The 15,626-nt window shown below is 41.2% G+C and overlaps 1 protein-coding gene across 9 annotated transcripts; it reads right to left on the minus strand.

Moving 5' to 3' along the window:
* Window positions 1–283: 283 nt before the first annotated feature.
* pomgnt2 (protein O-linked mannose N-acetylglucosaminyltransferase 2 (beta 1,4-)) lies at window positions 284–13,324 on the minus strand. Of its 9 annotated transcripts, XM_054781535.1 has the most exons (5): window positions 13,176–13,234; window positions 12,163–12,252; window positions 10,275–10,370; window positions 5,468–5,609; window positions 284–2,460 (listed from the first exon to the last, which is right to left on the minus strand). In XM_054781535.1, exon 5 carries the CDS (start codon window positions 2,408–2,410, stop codon window positions 632–634), a length of 1,779 nt encoding a protein of 592 aa, XP_054637510.1. In that variant the 5' UTR covers window positions 2,411–2,460; window positions 5,468–5,609; window positions 10,275–10,370; window positions 12,163–12,252; window positions 13,176–13,234; the 3' UTR covers window positions 284–631. The 9 variants fall into 9 exon arrangements, 8 of the variants coding, with proteins under 8 accessions (XP_054637510.1, XP_054637509.1, XP_054637512.1 ...); XM_054781534.1 differs by lacking the exon at window positions 12,163–12,252 and having other exon boundaries at window positions 13,176–13,275; XM_054781537.1 differs by lacking the exon at window positions 5,468–5,609 and having other exon boundaries at window positions 10,308–10,370.
* Between the last annotated feature and the right edge of the window lie 2,302 nt (window positions 13,325–15,626).

Below are 15,626 nucleotides of genomic sequence, written 5' to 3' on the forward strand. Positions count from 1 at the left end.
CGAACACTGACCTTAACTGAGGCAAGCGAGGCCTGCAGTTCTTTGGATGTTGTCTTTTGTGACCTCTTGGACGAGTCATCGCTGCGCTCTAGGGGTAATTTTAGTTGGCCAGCCACTCCTGGGAAGGTTCACCACTGTTCCATGTTTTCGCCATTTGTGGACAATGGATCGCTGAGTGCCAAAGCTTTACAAATGGCTTTATAAGCTTTTAATCTCAGTTATGTTTTTTGTTGTTTGTTTGTTTTTTTTTTTTTTTGGGGGGGGGGGGTAGGTTTGGATTTTTTTTCTCCCTTAATAATAAAAAAGTAATAAAATAAAAGTAATACAAAGTTTCATTTAAACAATGCATTTTTTTTTTGCTGTGTTGTCATTGACTAATATTTATAACATTTCAGTGTGACAAACTTTTTCACTTTCACTTTTTCACACCATTGTTTTAGCATGAGATAGGCAACAACCAACAGCAGGAAAGAAATCACACATTGAAACTGACCATTTCATATTCTTTTTAAAATCTACAGATTTTATTCTTGAAAGTTCCTTCTGTTTTAAAGATCAGCTAAATATTAAACACCATTAACATAAATGTACAACATTTTTCCTTAAGGAAAGATGTTCTTTTGTGTAGAACTTAAGTTCTACACAAAAGAACATCTGCAAAGGGACCCAGAAGGTTGCTGCTGAATATGCACCTGACCCATACCAGGTAGGTGGTAAAAGGCTTAATATTTTCAGAAAAAGTGTAGTTTTGCTGTGGAAGGATGTAAGGCATGTAGGTGTTCTCTCCTTGTTCTTGAATCCACACCTCATACTTGACTTCTTTTACTTTCAGGTATTTTAGATTCCATGGGATCTGCCAAGAGATTGTGAGCTTTGCCTTGTCAGCGGCTTGCACTGAGGTGTGACACTGGGCTTCTCTGACCCGGCCTGGATGAATCTTGCTGGCGGGTTTGGACATCTTGAAGCTGTGTTGAGACTTCATGGCCTCCCTAATGCCTTCAAGGAGTGAAGGAATATCTACCTTGGTATCTTGGTAGATTCGAAAGAGCCACTCGGCATTGCGGCAACACAAGTGCCTTGAGACTTCTTTGCTACTCAATATTCGCTCCTGCTCGTCCTTCTCCAAGTGAGCAATGCCTCCTTGCTCCCAAGGTCTGTCAGGGTGGGTAACAGTGTTTTCCTTCTTGGTGTTTCTCCATGAAACATAGTGAAGATCCATGCCAGGAAGAGTAGCTAGGGTTTTATATGGAGTATAGTGCTCTGGGTTTACAGCAAATGGAAACAGTTCCACCACAAGGGCCCCTCTGGGGAGAAAAAGTGAGGTGATAAGCTGAGCTCCGTGCATGCTGACGAGCATGGAAGCACCACTGACTACCTGGACAATGCTGGGAAAAGACTGCTCCTCCAGAGAAACTTTAAAGACCTTCATCTGGAACTTCTGCGCCAGTGCCATGATGAGCTCAGCCTCATTCAGGATCAGCCTTGTTGTTAAACGACTGAACACAACTATGTATTTATCCTTGTCATTCTCATCTGTACCCTTCTTCTCCAACGTGATGTTTATTTTATCCATAAAAGCTTTAGAAAACTGACGAATCTCATTCCCAGAGACCAAAAGGTTGGCTCTGGGCCCTTGAGGCTGGACAAAACCATACTGATACCAAGTTGTCATTTTGGACAAGCCCACATAAGACTTTGTGAAACAAATGAGCTTTCCAAAGTTTCTTAGCTGCTCTTTGAGAAGAGGCTGTTTGCTGCTTAACACTTTGTAAAGGTCAAAGTGTGGCCCTTCCCCCCAGCCCTCCATGAACACCAAGCGTGCATTCTCATCCAGGTCTGAATACAGCTTCATGGTATAGAAAGCCGGCAGCAGATCGTCATGAAACACATGCATGATGTTGTCTGGGTTGAAGCGGTTTAAAATTAACGCCACATCTGGCACAAACACAGGCTTGGGCAAGAACTTCAAAGCAGCAGCTGGAAGCTCTAAATAATTGAAGTACTGGGTACTGTGATCTTCGACTGAGGACATGTCTAGCAGAGCAGGTTGGAAACGCCTGGAGCCCAGGTTTGGCAACATGATGGAGGAATTGGAATGAAAGAAGACAAACTCCTCTGCCTCGGTGTAGTAGCAGAGGTAATCAAAGCGGCAGATGCGATCGGTGTGCATTTTGCCGCTGCACACCATGCGGGTGCCATCTTCATGCAGCGCTTGCAGGGCCAGATGATAGTCTAGGTGGGCTTGTCTCAATTCTTGGGACGGCTGTGTCCTGTGCAGCTCTTCTTCTAGCATGGCAGCGTGCTCTCTCAGCTTGGAGTACTCCCAAAGCAGAGCGGCGACCACAGAGACCAGCAGCCCGTTAAAAACCACACCCAAACTCCTCCTGCAGCTCACAACTGATGTGTGCATCACTGCTGTAGTTGAAGACCTCTACTCTCACAACGACAAGCAAGTATCTGCTGCTAGGAAGACAGACAGGGAAAGACCAGGAGTGGGGGAAAGGGTGGGAAATGGAAGGAACAAGGTAAAGCGGGTAAGATGAAGACAATGTAAAGTCACAGCCTGTCAAGGAGAAACAAGTGTTGTAGACTGAACACTTTAATAATTAGTCATTCATAAGAGATGAACAGTGCTCCCACGAAACAACATTTCATTCCATTATACACCATCTCACTAAAGTCAGTACACCCCTCACATTTCTGTAAATATTTTATTATATGTTTTCATCGGACAACACTAAATAATGATACAATGTCCTACACAAGTGGTCACTAACCTTTTTCAGTCCAACATTCCAAGTCTCGGCCATAAACCGAGGCAAGATCCGGATACTGCTGGCATGTGTATTGATTGAACGCATGTGTATTGAACGCACCGAGAGGAGAAAGTGATTATGCATTTATTTTTCCTAATATTTTTTGCGGTCAAGGGCAGACAGCTGGGCGACCTGGTCTTGAGCGGCCAAATCTGGTTCTTGGGACATGGAATGTCACTTCTCTGGTGGGGAGGGAGCCCGAACTTGTGCAAGAGGTTGAGACAATCTAACTAAACATAGTCGGACTCACCACAACCCACAGTTTGGGTTTCGGAACCAAACTCCTTGAGAGGGGCTGAACCTTGTTCTACTCTGGAGTTGCTGCAGGAAAGACATGGTGAGCTGGTGTAGGCTTATTTATAGTTGCCCGGCTCGGTGCCTCTGTGTTGGAGTCATTCCCCGTTAACAAGAGGGTCATTTGCCTATGCCTTTGGGTTGGGGAAAGGGTCCTGACTGTCGTTTGTGCATACGTGCCAAACGGCAGTTCAGAGTACCCAGCCTTCTTGGAGTCCATCAGAGGGGTGCTGAAGAGAACCCCAAATGATGACTCCATTGTTCTACTGGGAGACTTTAACGCCTATGTGGACAATGACAGTGTGACCTGAAGGGGCGCGATTGGGAGGAACGGCCTCTCTGATCTGAATCCGTGTGATGTTGCTGGACTTCTGTGTAAACCACAGTTTGTTCATAACAAACACCATTTTCGAACATAAGGATGTCCACAAGTGCACTTGGCACCAGGACACCCTAGGCCGCAGGTCTATGATCGACTTTATAGTAGTATCATCAGACCTGCATCCGCATGTTCTGGACACACAGGTGAAGAGAGGGGCTGACCTGTCATCTGATCACCACCTGGTGATGAGTTGGACTAGACGGCTTGGGAGGATACCGGACAGACCTGGGAGACCCAAATGTGTAGTGAGGGTGTGCTGGGAACGTCTGGCAGAGTCTCCCATTCATGGAGTCTTCACCTGCATTCCGGGGGAGGATGAGAATATCGAGTCCAAATGGGCTGTATTCCGCGCTTCCATTGCTGAGGCAGCCAATCGGAGCTGCGGCATGGTGGTTGGTGCCAGTCATGGCGGCAAGCCCCGTACTCAATGGTGGACACCAGAGGTCGGGGCTGCCGTCAAGCTGAATAAGGAGTCATATTGAGCATAGATGGCTTGTGGGACTCCTGAAGCAACTAACAGGTACCGGCAGGCCAAGCGGCACGCGGCTCGAGGCAAAAACAATGGTGTGGGAGGAGTTCGGAGAGGCCATGGAGCACGATTTTCGGTTGGCCTCGAAGAGGTTCTGGCAGGCTCCAGCCTGAGCCTGGAGAAAGTCCCGGCCCTGTGGAAGACCTCCTGTGTGGTCCCGATACCAAAGACATCGCGTCCCAAAGAGCCTAACCACTTCAGGCCTGTTGCCTTGACCTCTCGCCTTATGAAGACCATGGAGAGGATTATCCTGCAGCACCTGCGACCCCTGGTGGGCACTCAGCTGGACCCCCTGCAGTTTGCTTACCGGCCTCGGATTGAAGTGGACGACGCAGTGATCTACCTGCTGCACAGATCACTGCTACACCTGGAGGACAGCGGGAGCGCTGTGAGGGTCATGTTTTTTTACTTCTCCAGTGCCTTTAACACCATCCAGCCGTCACTACTCAGAGTGAAGATGGAGAGTGTGGAAGTAGACCAACACCTGGCTGCATGGGTTATAGACTACCTCACCAACAGACCACAGTATGTGAGGCTCCGTCACTGTGTGTCTGACATGGTACTCTGCAGCACAGGTGCCCCTCAGGGTACGGTGCTCTGCCCTATCCTCTTCACCCTCTACACCTCGGACTTCACACACAACTCCACACAGTGTCACATCCAGAAGTTCTCCGATGACACAGCCATTGTGGGTTGTGTTTCAGAGGGGAATGATCTGGAATACAAGACGGTCATCAGGGACTTTGTCAGCTGGAGTGAGCTTAACCAGCTGCAACTCAACACCAGCAAGACAAAGGAGATGATCATTAACTTCCAGAGGAAAACATCTCACTTCACACCGGTGAACATCCAGGGAGCGGACATAGAGTTGGTAGACAGCTACAAATTCCTGTGTGTTCACCTTAACTACAAGCTGGACTGGTCCGTCAACACCCACGGCCTCTACAAGAAGGGCCAGAGTCGCCTCCACCTGCTGAGGAGACTGAGGTCCTTTGGTGTGTGCAGGACTCTTTTACGGACCTTTTATGACTTCTATGCTGTGGGCTGCTGGAGAGGGGGCAGCACGGACAGGGACAAGAGCAGGATCAATAGGCTGATCAGGAGAGAGAGCTCTGTCCTGGACGGTCCTCTGGACTCCGTGGAGGAAGTGGGGGAGAGAAGGATGTTGGCTAAGCTGACATCCATCATGGACAACACCTCTCACCCGCTACATAACGCTGTTGTTTCCCTTAGCAGCTCCTTCAGCAGCAGACTGTTACACCCACGGTGTAAGAAGGAGAGGTTCCGCAGGTCCTTCATCATGACCGCTGTCAGGCTCTACAACACCTGCACCACCTGAACCATGTTGTAGTCAATATGTATTCTTTACTTGCGTATCTTGCTTGCTGCTGTAACAAGTGAATTTCCCTGCTGTGGGATAAATAAAGTACAAATACAAATACAAACCTGTCCAAACGCCTCAGAAAGGGGAATCAGTGCCTGGTCCACACTGTTTACAGTGGGCACGGGGACCTGTAGACCTCGACTGAGGATATAGTCGGACGGTGGAAGGAATACTTTGAGGTCCTTCTCAATCCCACTGACATACCTTCCATAGAGAAAGCAGAGTCAGAGGACACGAACGTGGACAGTTTCATGTCTGTGGCTGAGGTATCTGGGGTAGTCAAAAAGGCTCCCCAGTGGCAAAGCTACGAGGGTGGACGAATTTCGCCTCAAGGCTCTGGATGTTGAGGGATTGTCTTGGCTGACACGTCCCTTCAACATTGTGTGAAGTCGGGAACAGTACCTTTGACTACCCCAGATCAGGGTGGTGGTCCCCCTTTTCAAGAAGGGTGACTGGAGGGTGTGTTCCAAATTACAGGAGGATCACACTCCTAAGCCTCCTTGGGAACGTCTATTCCAGGGTGATGGAGAGAAGGGTACGACCGTTAGTCGAACCTCGGCTACAAGAGGTGCAATGTGATTTCGTTCACAATTTTCATGCACAGAGATCTCGTCTCTGCTATTTACAGACAAGGGAAGGTTAGAGCTTGAGGTTGCTGTACCAGACCGTCGTGGTGAGGAGATTAATGGTTGTTTGTTTAGTTATTTTGAGGGGGCAGCAAAGTTACACAGCTATCAGCTTTAGTGTTGTATAAGCCTGCAACTAACGATTATTTTCTTAGTCAATTAATCAAATAATCCGCTAGGCCCTAAACGGACCAAATTCATGTCAAGCAAACACAAACAGTTAGAGGTTTGGTCCACAACGTATGAGAAAAGAGGCAAAAATGTCAAACATCGCTTTACAAAGTCAAAGCTGATGTGTGTGAATATCTTGTTTTGCCTGAAACACAAAGACAATAGCTCTGCTTTCATGGATGATTAAGGAAATTAAAACATATTCATATTTGAGAGGCTGAAATCAGAGGATATTTAAAAAAAAAGGATCAAATACAAAAAATAGTTGTCAATTAATTGGATAATCAATTAATCATTGATTACTTGTTCCAGCTCGAGTGTTGTCCCATGAAACAATATCATAAAATATTAGCAGAAATGTAGGATTGTAGGATACTTTTGTAGGGTGTCCAAAATGGTCTGCGACACATTCTAAAAATATAATTTAAGAAGTAAAGCAAAAAAAAAAAACACGAAAAATGCAAAAAATTAGCAGTAGTTATAAAGAATAAAGTCAAAATATTACAACTAAAAAGTTGTAAACTAATGAGAAAAAGTCATACTTTAACAAGAGTAACATCGTAATATTTAGCAGCAAAAAGTTGAAATATAAAAATAAACTTTTTTTAAAGTAGCGCTTTTTTATTATGAGAAACAAAAAAACAACAAATAAAGTTGTCATATTTGGAAAATTAGGTTGGGGGAAAAATTATAATGTTACAAGAACAAATTAAAAGTATTATAGCAATAACGAGAAGAAAATTTACAAGAAGAATGTTGAAATAGGTGAAAAATCAAAAAACAGCAGAAATGGAAAAAAAAACGTAATTTTAGAAGAATAATGTCAAAATATTAAGACAAAAAAGTTGTATTCTAACGAGAAGAAAATGTTACGAGAAAAAACATTTTAACAGTATAAGTTAAAATATTAAAAAGAAAATTGTTACTTTATTAAAGTTGTAATATTATGAGATACAACTAAAACTACATGAAGTTGGATTTTTTTTTTTTTTTTTGCGAAAATAGGTTGAGGAAAGAGTTATAACATTATGGGAATAAAGTCCAAATATTAAAGTCGTAATTTTACAAGAATAAACTCTTAATATATGATTTTTTTTTTTCATAATTTTGGTAGCATAGAGATGAAATATTAAAGAAAAAAACATATATATATATAAACTCCTGATCAAAATCTTAAGACCAGTTGAAAAATTGCTAGTATTCTTATTTTGCACGTTTGGATCTTAATGAGGTTTTAAGTAGAGCTACAATATGCAAAAACAAGAAGGGGGATTGTGAACTGCAGCGTTGTCCTGTTGAAAAACCAGCTGTTACCACACAGACGAGGGCCCTCAGTCATGAGGGATGCCCGCTGCAACATCTGCACGTAAGCAGCCGCCGTTTGACGACCCCGCACCACCTGAAGCTCCAGTGTTCCACTGAATGAAAAAGCACCCCAGATCATTATGGACCCCCCTCCACTGTGCCGGGTAGAAAACATCTCAGGTGGGATCTCCTTGTCATGCCAGTAATGTTGGAAGCTATCTGGACCGTCAAGGTTACATTTTTTGTCATCAGAGAATAAAACTTTTTTCCACCTTTCAATGTCCCATGCTCCCTGGCAAAGTCTAAACGGGCAGTTTTGTGGCGTTGGAGACGAGGTCTTTGAATTCGTTTTTTGTTTTTTTAAATCCTTTTCCCGCAGATGCCGTCTGATGGTTATTGCCAATCGGATCCTCTGGCTCAGCGCAGGTGTGATTTTTTTGGGTCTACCACTTGACTTTTTTGTTCCATAATGCTCAGGATCTTTCAAAAATTTAGAATGACTGTCTTACTGCTCCCAACCTCAGCAGCAATGGCGCGCTGCGAGAGGCCTTGCTTATGCAGCTCCACAATCCGACCACGTTCAAAAAGAGAAAGCTTCTTAGCTTTAACCATCAGGAGGGCATGACAGTGTGAATGCCTGACAGAAAATGAAAAATTTGAGTAGATTTTGGCTTCTATAGCCTGTGGTCTTAACATTTTGATGAGGTGATAAATAACCTATTTCATTTTTTGTTTTGTTTTGTTTAAACTACAAGTTCGAAATAGTTTTTGTCTCACTCCCCCTTCTTGCGTTTGCATATTGTAGCTCTACTTAAAACCTCATTAAGATCCAAATTTGCAAAATAAAAATTCTAGCAATTTTTCAACTGGTCTTAAGATTTTGATCAGGTCTGTATATATTTTTTAAGTAATTTTATGAGAAACAAACATAAGAAAATAAAGTGGTAATATTTTGGAAAATAAGATTCAGGAATGAAGTCAAAAGACGAACACATAGTAGGTTTTCCAAGCGCTGTTGTACCATTGTACTACCTACTGTGCATCACTGCACTGCAACACTTTTTACATGCAGCGCATCAGGTGAAGAGATGAGCAGTTTGGCAGAAGAAGCCATTAGAAGAAAAATGTGTCTTTTGTCTTTCTGCATTTCACTTGCCTACTAGAGGAAATGGTGATCAAAGTGGATCTCTTCCAGAATAGACAAGTATCTGTCCCCACCATGGACCCTCACTGATGGCCTCGAGGGCAGGGGTCACCAACGTTTTTCCTCGTGAGAGGTACTTTTACAAAATGAAAATGGCCAAGAGCTACTCATTTTTGTAATACTTATTTTCAGAGCTTATTTTAAACCCAAACAAAGCGAATATGCTTGTTTTATCAGAACATTAACAAAATGCTGGTGTCCACAACTCACATTTTGTATTTCAGAATGCATTTCTTTCTACTGTTCTTTCATTATGAACTGAAAACCTGAATGAAAAGCAGGCTTGCGGGCACCTCATGTGGTCGTGGGGGGCTACCTGGTGCACCACGTTGGTGACCCCTGCTCTAGGGCCTCTAGTTCTCAAATGGTCTCAACCTGGGACCCACATTTTCCAATGGTCACTATGTCGCCACCCACTTTTAAATCGAACGAAACAATTTTTTTTTTTTTTTTTGTACAAAGCACATTTTAGAGGACTTTATTAAAGCATGCTATTAAGGGAATTAAATGAATAAATGAAACGAAATACAAATAATGCAAAAATACAACAAAAAAAGTTAAAAAGTAATATTGTAAATGGTATTTCACTTGTACAGTGCTTTTCCACCTTTAAGGCACTCAAACCGCCTTACAAATAAAATAAATTAAAAATAAAATTAAAAATAAAATTAAAAAATAATAATAATAAAATAGAAAATAAAATTAACTATCAAAATTCCACAAAGTAAGTCCACAAAATCAGATACAGTAATCCCTCGTTTATGGCAGTTAACTGGTTCCAGACCCAACCATGCAAAGTGAATTACCACAAAGTAGGATACCTTATTTATACATGAAACATTATTACGGTTAGAGCCTGTTTAAATACACATTTTAACATTATTAGAGCCCTCTATACATTAAATAACACCCCTTTAGTCACCTTTACACCCCTATTACCCAATATAATAGTCAGAATAAGAGAATATAAGACATTTAAGACATATGTGTTCAATAGGTGTGCATCAGCCGGACAGGAAGTGACGTCGGGGGTTCAAAGCTGAGTTTTAGCTTGGCGTGGGTTGCAGCTACAACAGAAGCCCGTGTTAGGGATTATTATGCCTGCTGTGAGATCATCAAATCTGCAATAAAAGCCTGTTGTTCCAGCAATCAAGTCTGGTGCTTGTGTGTCTCATCCAACATTACAGTAATATTACTGACACCTAGTGACCAGTGTACAACACTACATATCATCACATCTTTGAATGCATCTTCTGAATGGCTTATATTTGTATTTTACTTCATTTAGCCATTTTTATGCTGGAAATTGCTTAATTTAGGTAAAAAATGCTTAAATATGCATTTTTTTTACTAATAGGCCAACCCACAAAACAGCATGATTTATTAATGAATATATTTTTGAAAAAACGTGATACGAGTGAAACTGCAAAATTTAAACTGCAAAGTGGCAAGGAATGACTGCATTTCATTTAGAACTGTGCAATGAATATACAAAAGAACTAAAATAATAATAAAAAACATATTTGAACGTGATCTTTGACTAGCAGTCTATGAGCCACCCACTTGAGAATCGCTGCTCTAGGGTGTCCTCCTCACCATCTGGAATCCTCCGGCTCATCTCTGGACAGGAACGTATGTCACAGCACATGATGCTAGCACCTGAAATCAAATGATTTTGTCGATATTACCAATATGCGTAACATATCTCCTGTCATGGAATTAACACCGCCGCCACAAGTTTATTTATTCTAGAACATTTTTACGTGCCATGAGAGCGACATCCCGCATCGGTGTGATTCCCTTTTCCCCATTGATATCGAGGTGCCAGAGGCTCATACCAGGGCTACGATGAAAGTCAAGCGGCTACCAAGGAAGTTGAGATTCAAGCCTTCTGTACCTTCTATTATCATGGGAAACGTGAATTCACTACCGAGCAAAATCAACAAGCTGGTAAGAACGTCAAGACCTTCAGGGAGTGCAGCTTTTTTGTGCTTCACTGAATGGCTAACAGCTACCGTCCCAGATACTAACGTGGGGAGCTAGCCGACTTCAGGGCAGTCAGAGCAGACATGAACACAAGAGCTTGTGAAAAGCGCAAGGGAGGTGGGCTTGTACTGTATGTGAACAAACTGTAGTGTCATCCTGGCCATGTGAACATTAAAATGTCCATCTATACAGCATTTTTATTTAATCGGGTTTCATTATCGGGAAAAAAACTGATACCGATATCTACCGATATCACATTTTTATGCCAGTATCAGGCCGATCCTTAATTATGATATACACTCCTGATCAAAATCTTAAGACCAGCTGAAAAATTGCTAGAATTTGCATTTTGCACATTTGGATCTTAATGAGGGTTTTAAGTAGAGCTACAATATGCAAAAACAAGGGGGAGTGAGACAAAAAGCATTTTGAAAAAGTAATTTATTGAAAACAACAATTAAACTGAAATAGGCTGTTTATCAGCTGATCAAAAGTTTAAGACCACAGGCTATAAAAGCCAAAATCTGCTAAAAATGTTCATTTTCTGTCAGGCATTCCCACTGTCATGCCCTCCTGATGGTAAAGCTAAGAAGCTTTCTCTTTTTGAACGTGGTCGGATTGTGGAGCTGCATAAGCAAGGCCTCTCGCAGCGTGCCATTGCTGCTGAGGTTGGGAGCAGTAAGACAGTCATTCTACATTTTTTGAAAGATCCTGAGCATTATGGAACAAAAAAGTCAAGGGGCAGACCTAAAAAAAAATCACACCTGCGCTGAGCTGGAGGATCCGACTGGCTGTCCATCAAGACACAGGGCAGAAATAGCCTATTTTAGTTTGTTGTTTTCAATAAATTACTTTTTCAAAATGCTTTTTGTCTCACTGCCCCTTCTTGTTTTTGCATATTGTAGCTCTACTTAAAACCTCATTAAGATCCAAAAGTGCAAAATGCAAATTCTAGAAATTTTTTAACTGGTCTTAACATTTTAATCAGGAGTGTATTATGGTAACACAAAATGTTTAGGGGGGTTATGTTTTGTACAGAGATGAGCCTAAACAATTGTGAGACACAATTGTTTAGGCTCATCCACGCAGTTAGGAGATCTGTAAGATCTGGGTTCGAATCTCTGTTGGGCATTTCTGTGTGGAGTTTGCATGTTCTCTCCATGGGTGCGTGGGTTTTCTCCGGGTACTCCGGTTTCATGAAGTGAAATGGGACTCTGTGTATATCGGCATGTATCTACAGTATATTTCACTTTAAAACGATGTATAATAGTCTTAGATAATAGTGGACATGTGAATTAACAGTTGCCGTCTATGTTTATCTCACAGAGATGCAACCTAGACAACGTTAAAGCGCTAGGATATGCTCTCTAAAACTTGAGTGAAAATTAGAATGTTCTCCTTGATAGGCCCTGACAGCGTGGCACTAAAGTGTAGTGTTATACTGTTTTACAAAGTCAGAGCTTACCATGGTGTACAAAAAAATGCAGTTTCTTTTCACGTGATGTATCCTCCTACAGCATACTGAGTGAGAGAGAGCGACAGAGCACTGCTGTGTCTGTGTGTGAGGGGGCGGGGCCAGGTACAGGGAGCAAGCAGTTAGACACACGAGGAGGGAGCGACTGAGTCTGTGCAGCAAAAAAAAAGTTAGATATCGGCTACATTTTCGTTGATAAGTCATAATCGGCTCAATTGTGCTCTAATAGAGTGATTCATTTTTTAGGCTCATCTGTGTACTTTTCAGTAGGGATGCTCCAATTTATCAGCCACCAATCAGCATCGGTTGACTTCCGTGAAAAAGCATGTGATCGACGTATGCCAATAAATCCCTTTCAACGCCGATCATTAAAGCTAATCACCTGTGGATCATAATATTGCAGCCTCTGGTTTTTATGTTGTTTTCACCTCTAATTGCAGTCTATTCAGGCAAAACCTATCCTACCCAATCTTAGCATCTTTAATGTACAAAATGCATCCAACTGCCCCCCACATCTTTCAATTTTTATGTATGCTTTATCTATTGTTTAATTTTTTTTATCTGACAATTGTATTTACTGGAGAATTACTGGCTTGCATACTGCAGTTTATTTATAGTTCATCTTAAAAATCATTAAACACAAAAAACTAAGCCCACCGAGGCGCGTACCAAACCGTGACGACGGCGTACCTTTACACCACTAATATATACATATACTGTATACAGATATATGCAATAAAACTAATAATAACAATAATGCCGATGATGTAGCTGCGTTTGTCACATTATGATGATCACGATTATCATGAAAAACATATCTTTGAACTCAGTGGCCAAACCTGGATGAATAAATACATTAAAATGATATCTTCGTTTGTGGATCATCGATGTAGCGAGTATATCCGTGTAAATATCTAAGAACGTAAATATCGTCGTTAATGACACAGCAGCAAGGCCGACTGGTTAGGAAATTTAAAATAAAAGGTAGTATTAAAAATATTTACCTTTCAGCAGCAGACAAAAATCAGTCGACACAATCTTACTTGGATGTAGACCTCCGCTGTAGAGTCACTTCCGGTGCAGAATTCATACTCACGCTACCGCTGCTGTCAGTATAGGAAATACCAAAATAAAACAAACGGAGGTTTTTTCGGTCGAACAGATTGTCAAAATAAAATCACGAAGACGCTCCCGGTGAAATTCATTTCTCAAGGTCAGTGTTTCTTGGTTAACTTAGTTAGCTAGTCAACAAGCCGCCCCTTTAGCCTCATGATATGAATTTGCAGCTATGGAACTATATTTGGAGCTATTTGGATATATGGATTTTGGAGCATTTGAGCAATTGGAGCATGAGCATATCTTCTTGTATCCCATTTATAATACATTTAGGTTACACCTCAAAACCAGAAGTGTAAAAATTGTGATAATCTACTATATTAGGTAATAGGAATGTAAAGGTGATTATATGGGTGTTCTTTCATGTCTTTAATGGGCTCTAATAATGTAAAAAAAAAATTTAGTATATCATAAACAGGTTTTCTATGCCATAACTATGAAAATATTCTATTTATCAATACGGAAATCTACTTATCACCGTAAAAGGGTATATTGATGGAAAATGATTGAAAGAGTGACATTTATCGAGTGTGTTATTAGCATTATTTGCTATTGTGAGAAATATGTCACGTAAGGCTTCCCATTGCAGGAATGTTACAAATTTTGAAATATGTAAAATCAAGTCTGTGATTTCTGTCTAAAACATGACTTGAATTTTAATTTGATACCTCATTCAACTTCTCGACTCCAAGTATTAAAGAAGTTAGAGCAAATTTTATACCACCTCTGGTTCCCATTGCTGTAACATTGAGTCAAGACAAAAGCTGTGATCGACCCACAGACTTGGCAAGTACAATAAAATATATATTGACTTAGGCTGTGACAACAACAGAGTAGCCATTAAAATCCATCCATCCATCCATTTTCTATACCGCTTCTTCCTCATTAGGGTCGCGGGGGCATGCTGGAGCCTATCCCAGCTGACTTCGGGCGACAGGCGGGTACACCCTGGACTGGTCGCCAGCCAATCGCAGGCCATTAAATTTTTTTTGATAATCAAAAAGTCCAGGGAAGAAAATCAAGTGTCATAATTTTTGTTGCAATTGCAGTGCAACACCATTGCAACAGTATTGGTTTCCACGCCACACTACAAATTGCATGTACACAGCAATTACGGGCAAAGTTAACATATTTTGCACCACCAGATTTGAAAACAATTTAATCTGCAGATAGATATTAAACAGAATTTATATCCTACATACCTTTTATCTTGTCCTGAAGTTCCAATCCATGAGTTTGAAAGGCTTAAAGTTGGACTTAAGTTTTGCAGCACTCCTGTGACTAGATGTGGTTCAACACTCAGTATAAATCCAATATGAAATTGAAGAAGTAATATACCTAACAAACGTATATGATCGAAAATACACCTGATCTCTATATGGAAAAATTGCATTTTTAAGGACGTCCCCACGGTTTCTTTTAATCGAGTGCACACGCACAGCGTCAGATTTTTGCATCGCTAAAATACAGGTTTTGTAACATTCCTAGCAATAGCAATTTGAATGCTAAAAGCCCGATAGTGATATTTTGCTAGCTTGTTTTCTATGAATTCATGGAAGAAATATATTAAAAGAGTTAATTTGTAATATTTCACACCCTATTAAATAAAGCATGACCAGTATAATTGTTACATAGATTTAAAATGAGCTTTCATGGTAAAAATGCTGTCATTTAGGGGGAGCCATATCTTGGGATAGTCACATGACTGTCACATGACAAATGGATACATTTGGACCACTGATCTGTATAATATATCTGGATAGCTCATTGGCGATGACTTGTGAAGCCACACGGCCGCCATATTGCTACTCGCAAGAAACACTTCTCGACAAGCTTTTGCATTCGTGGTGAACTTCTTTTATTAATTCGGATTGGACACAAATGTTGCCTTAAGATGCCTGCATGTGCAGCTATTAACTGCACAAATCGCCAGTTCAAAGGCTGTGGACGAACATTTCACCTGTAAGTATGATTGAAATGTAGATTTATGATTGATAATTTAAGGGTTTTGCACTGTCGATCTCTCGGATATTTTCAATCGTGTAAAATTCCTCTGATTAAATGTATGTCCAGAATTGATACATCTATATAGCTCCATAATAGCCAAGAGGAAATTTACATACTTTTTTGTGATATCATGATATATGTATTTTTTTAAGGGATGAAGGTTGCGTTACTTGAAGGAATGGGAGAATCTCAGTGCTTCCATGATGCTTAGCAGGCATTGTATACAGTGCAGTTAGCAAGCCAGATTGCATACAATTAACCCGGCATGACCCTTTATTTGGATAAACAACCATTTTTTTTTTTTGCTGCTGAACGACTGACGTAAAAGGATT

Source organism: Dunckerocampus dactyliophorus, chromosome 7 (genome assembly GCF_027744805.1).
Source record: "Dunckerocampus dactyliophorus isolate RoL2022-P2 chromosome 7, RoL_Ddac_1.1, whole genome shotgun sequence".
Classification (NCBI taxonomy): Eukaryota; Metazoa; Chordata; class Actinopteri; order Syngnathiformes; family Syngnathidae; genus Dunckerocampus; species Dunckerocampus dactyliophorus.

Bases quoted from the DNA above. Each gene is read 5' to 3' on its own strand.
- pomgnt2 (XM_054781533.1), bottom strand. From the start codon at position 2,410: ATGCACACATCAGTTGTGAGCTGCAGGAGGAGTTTGGGTGTGGTTTTT.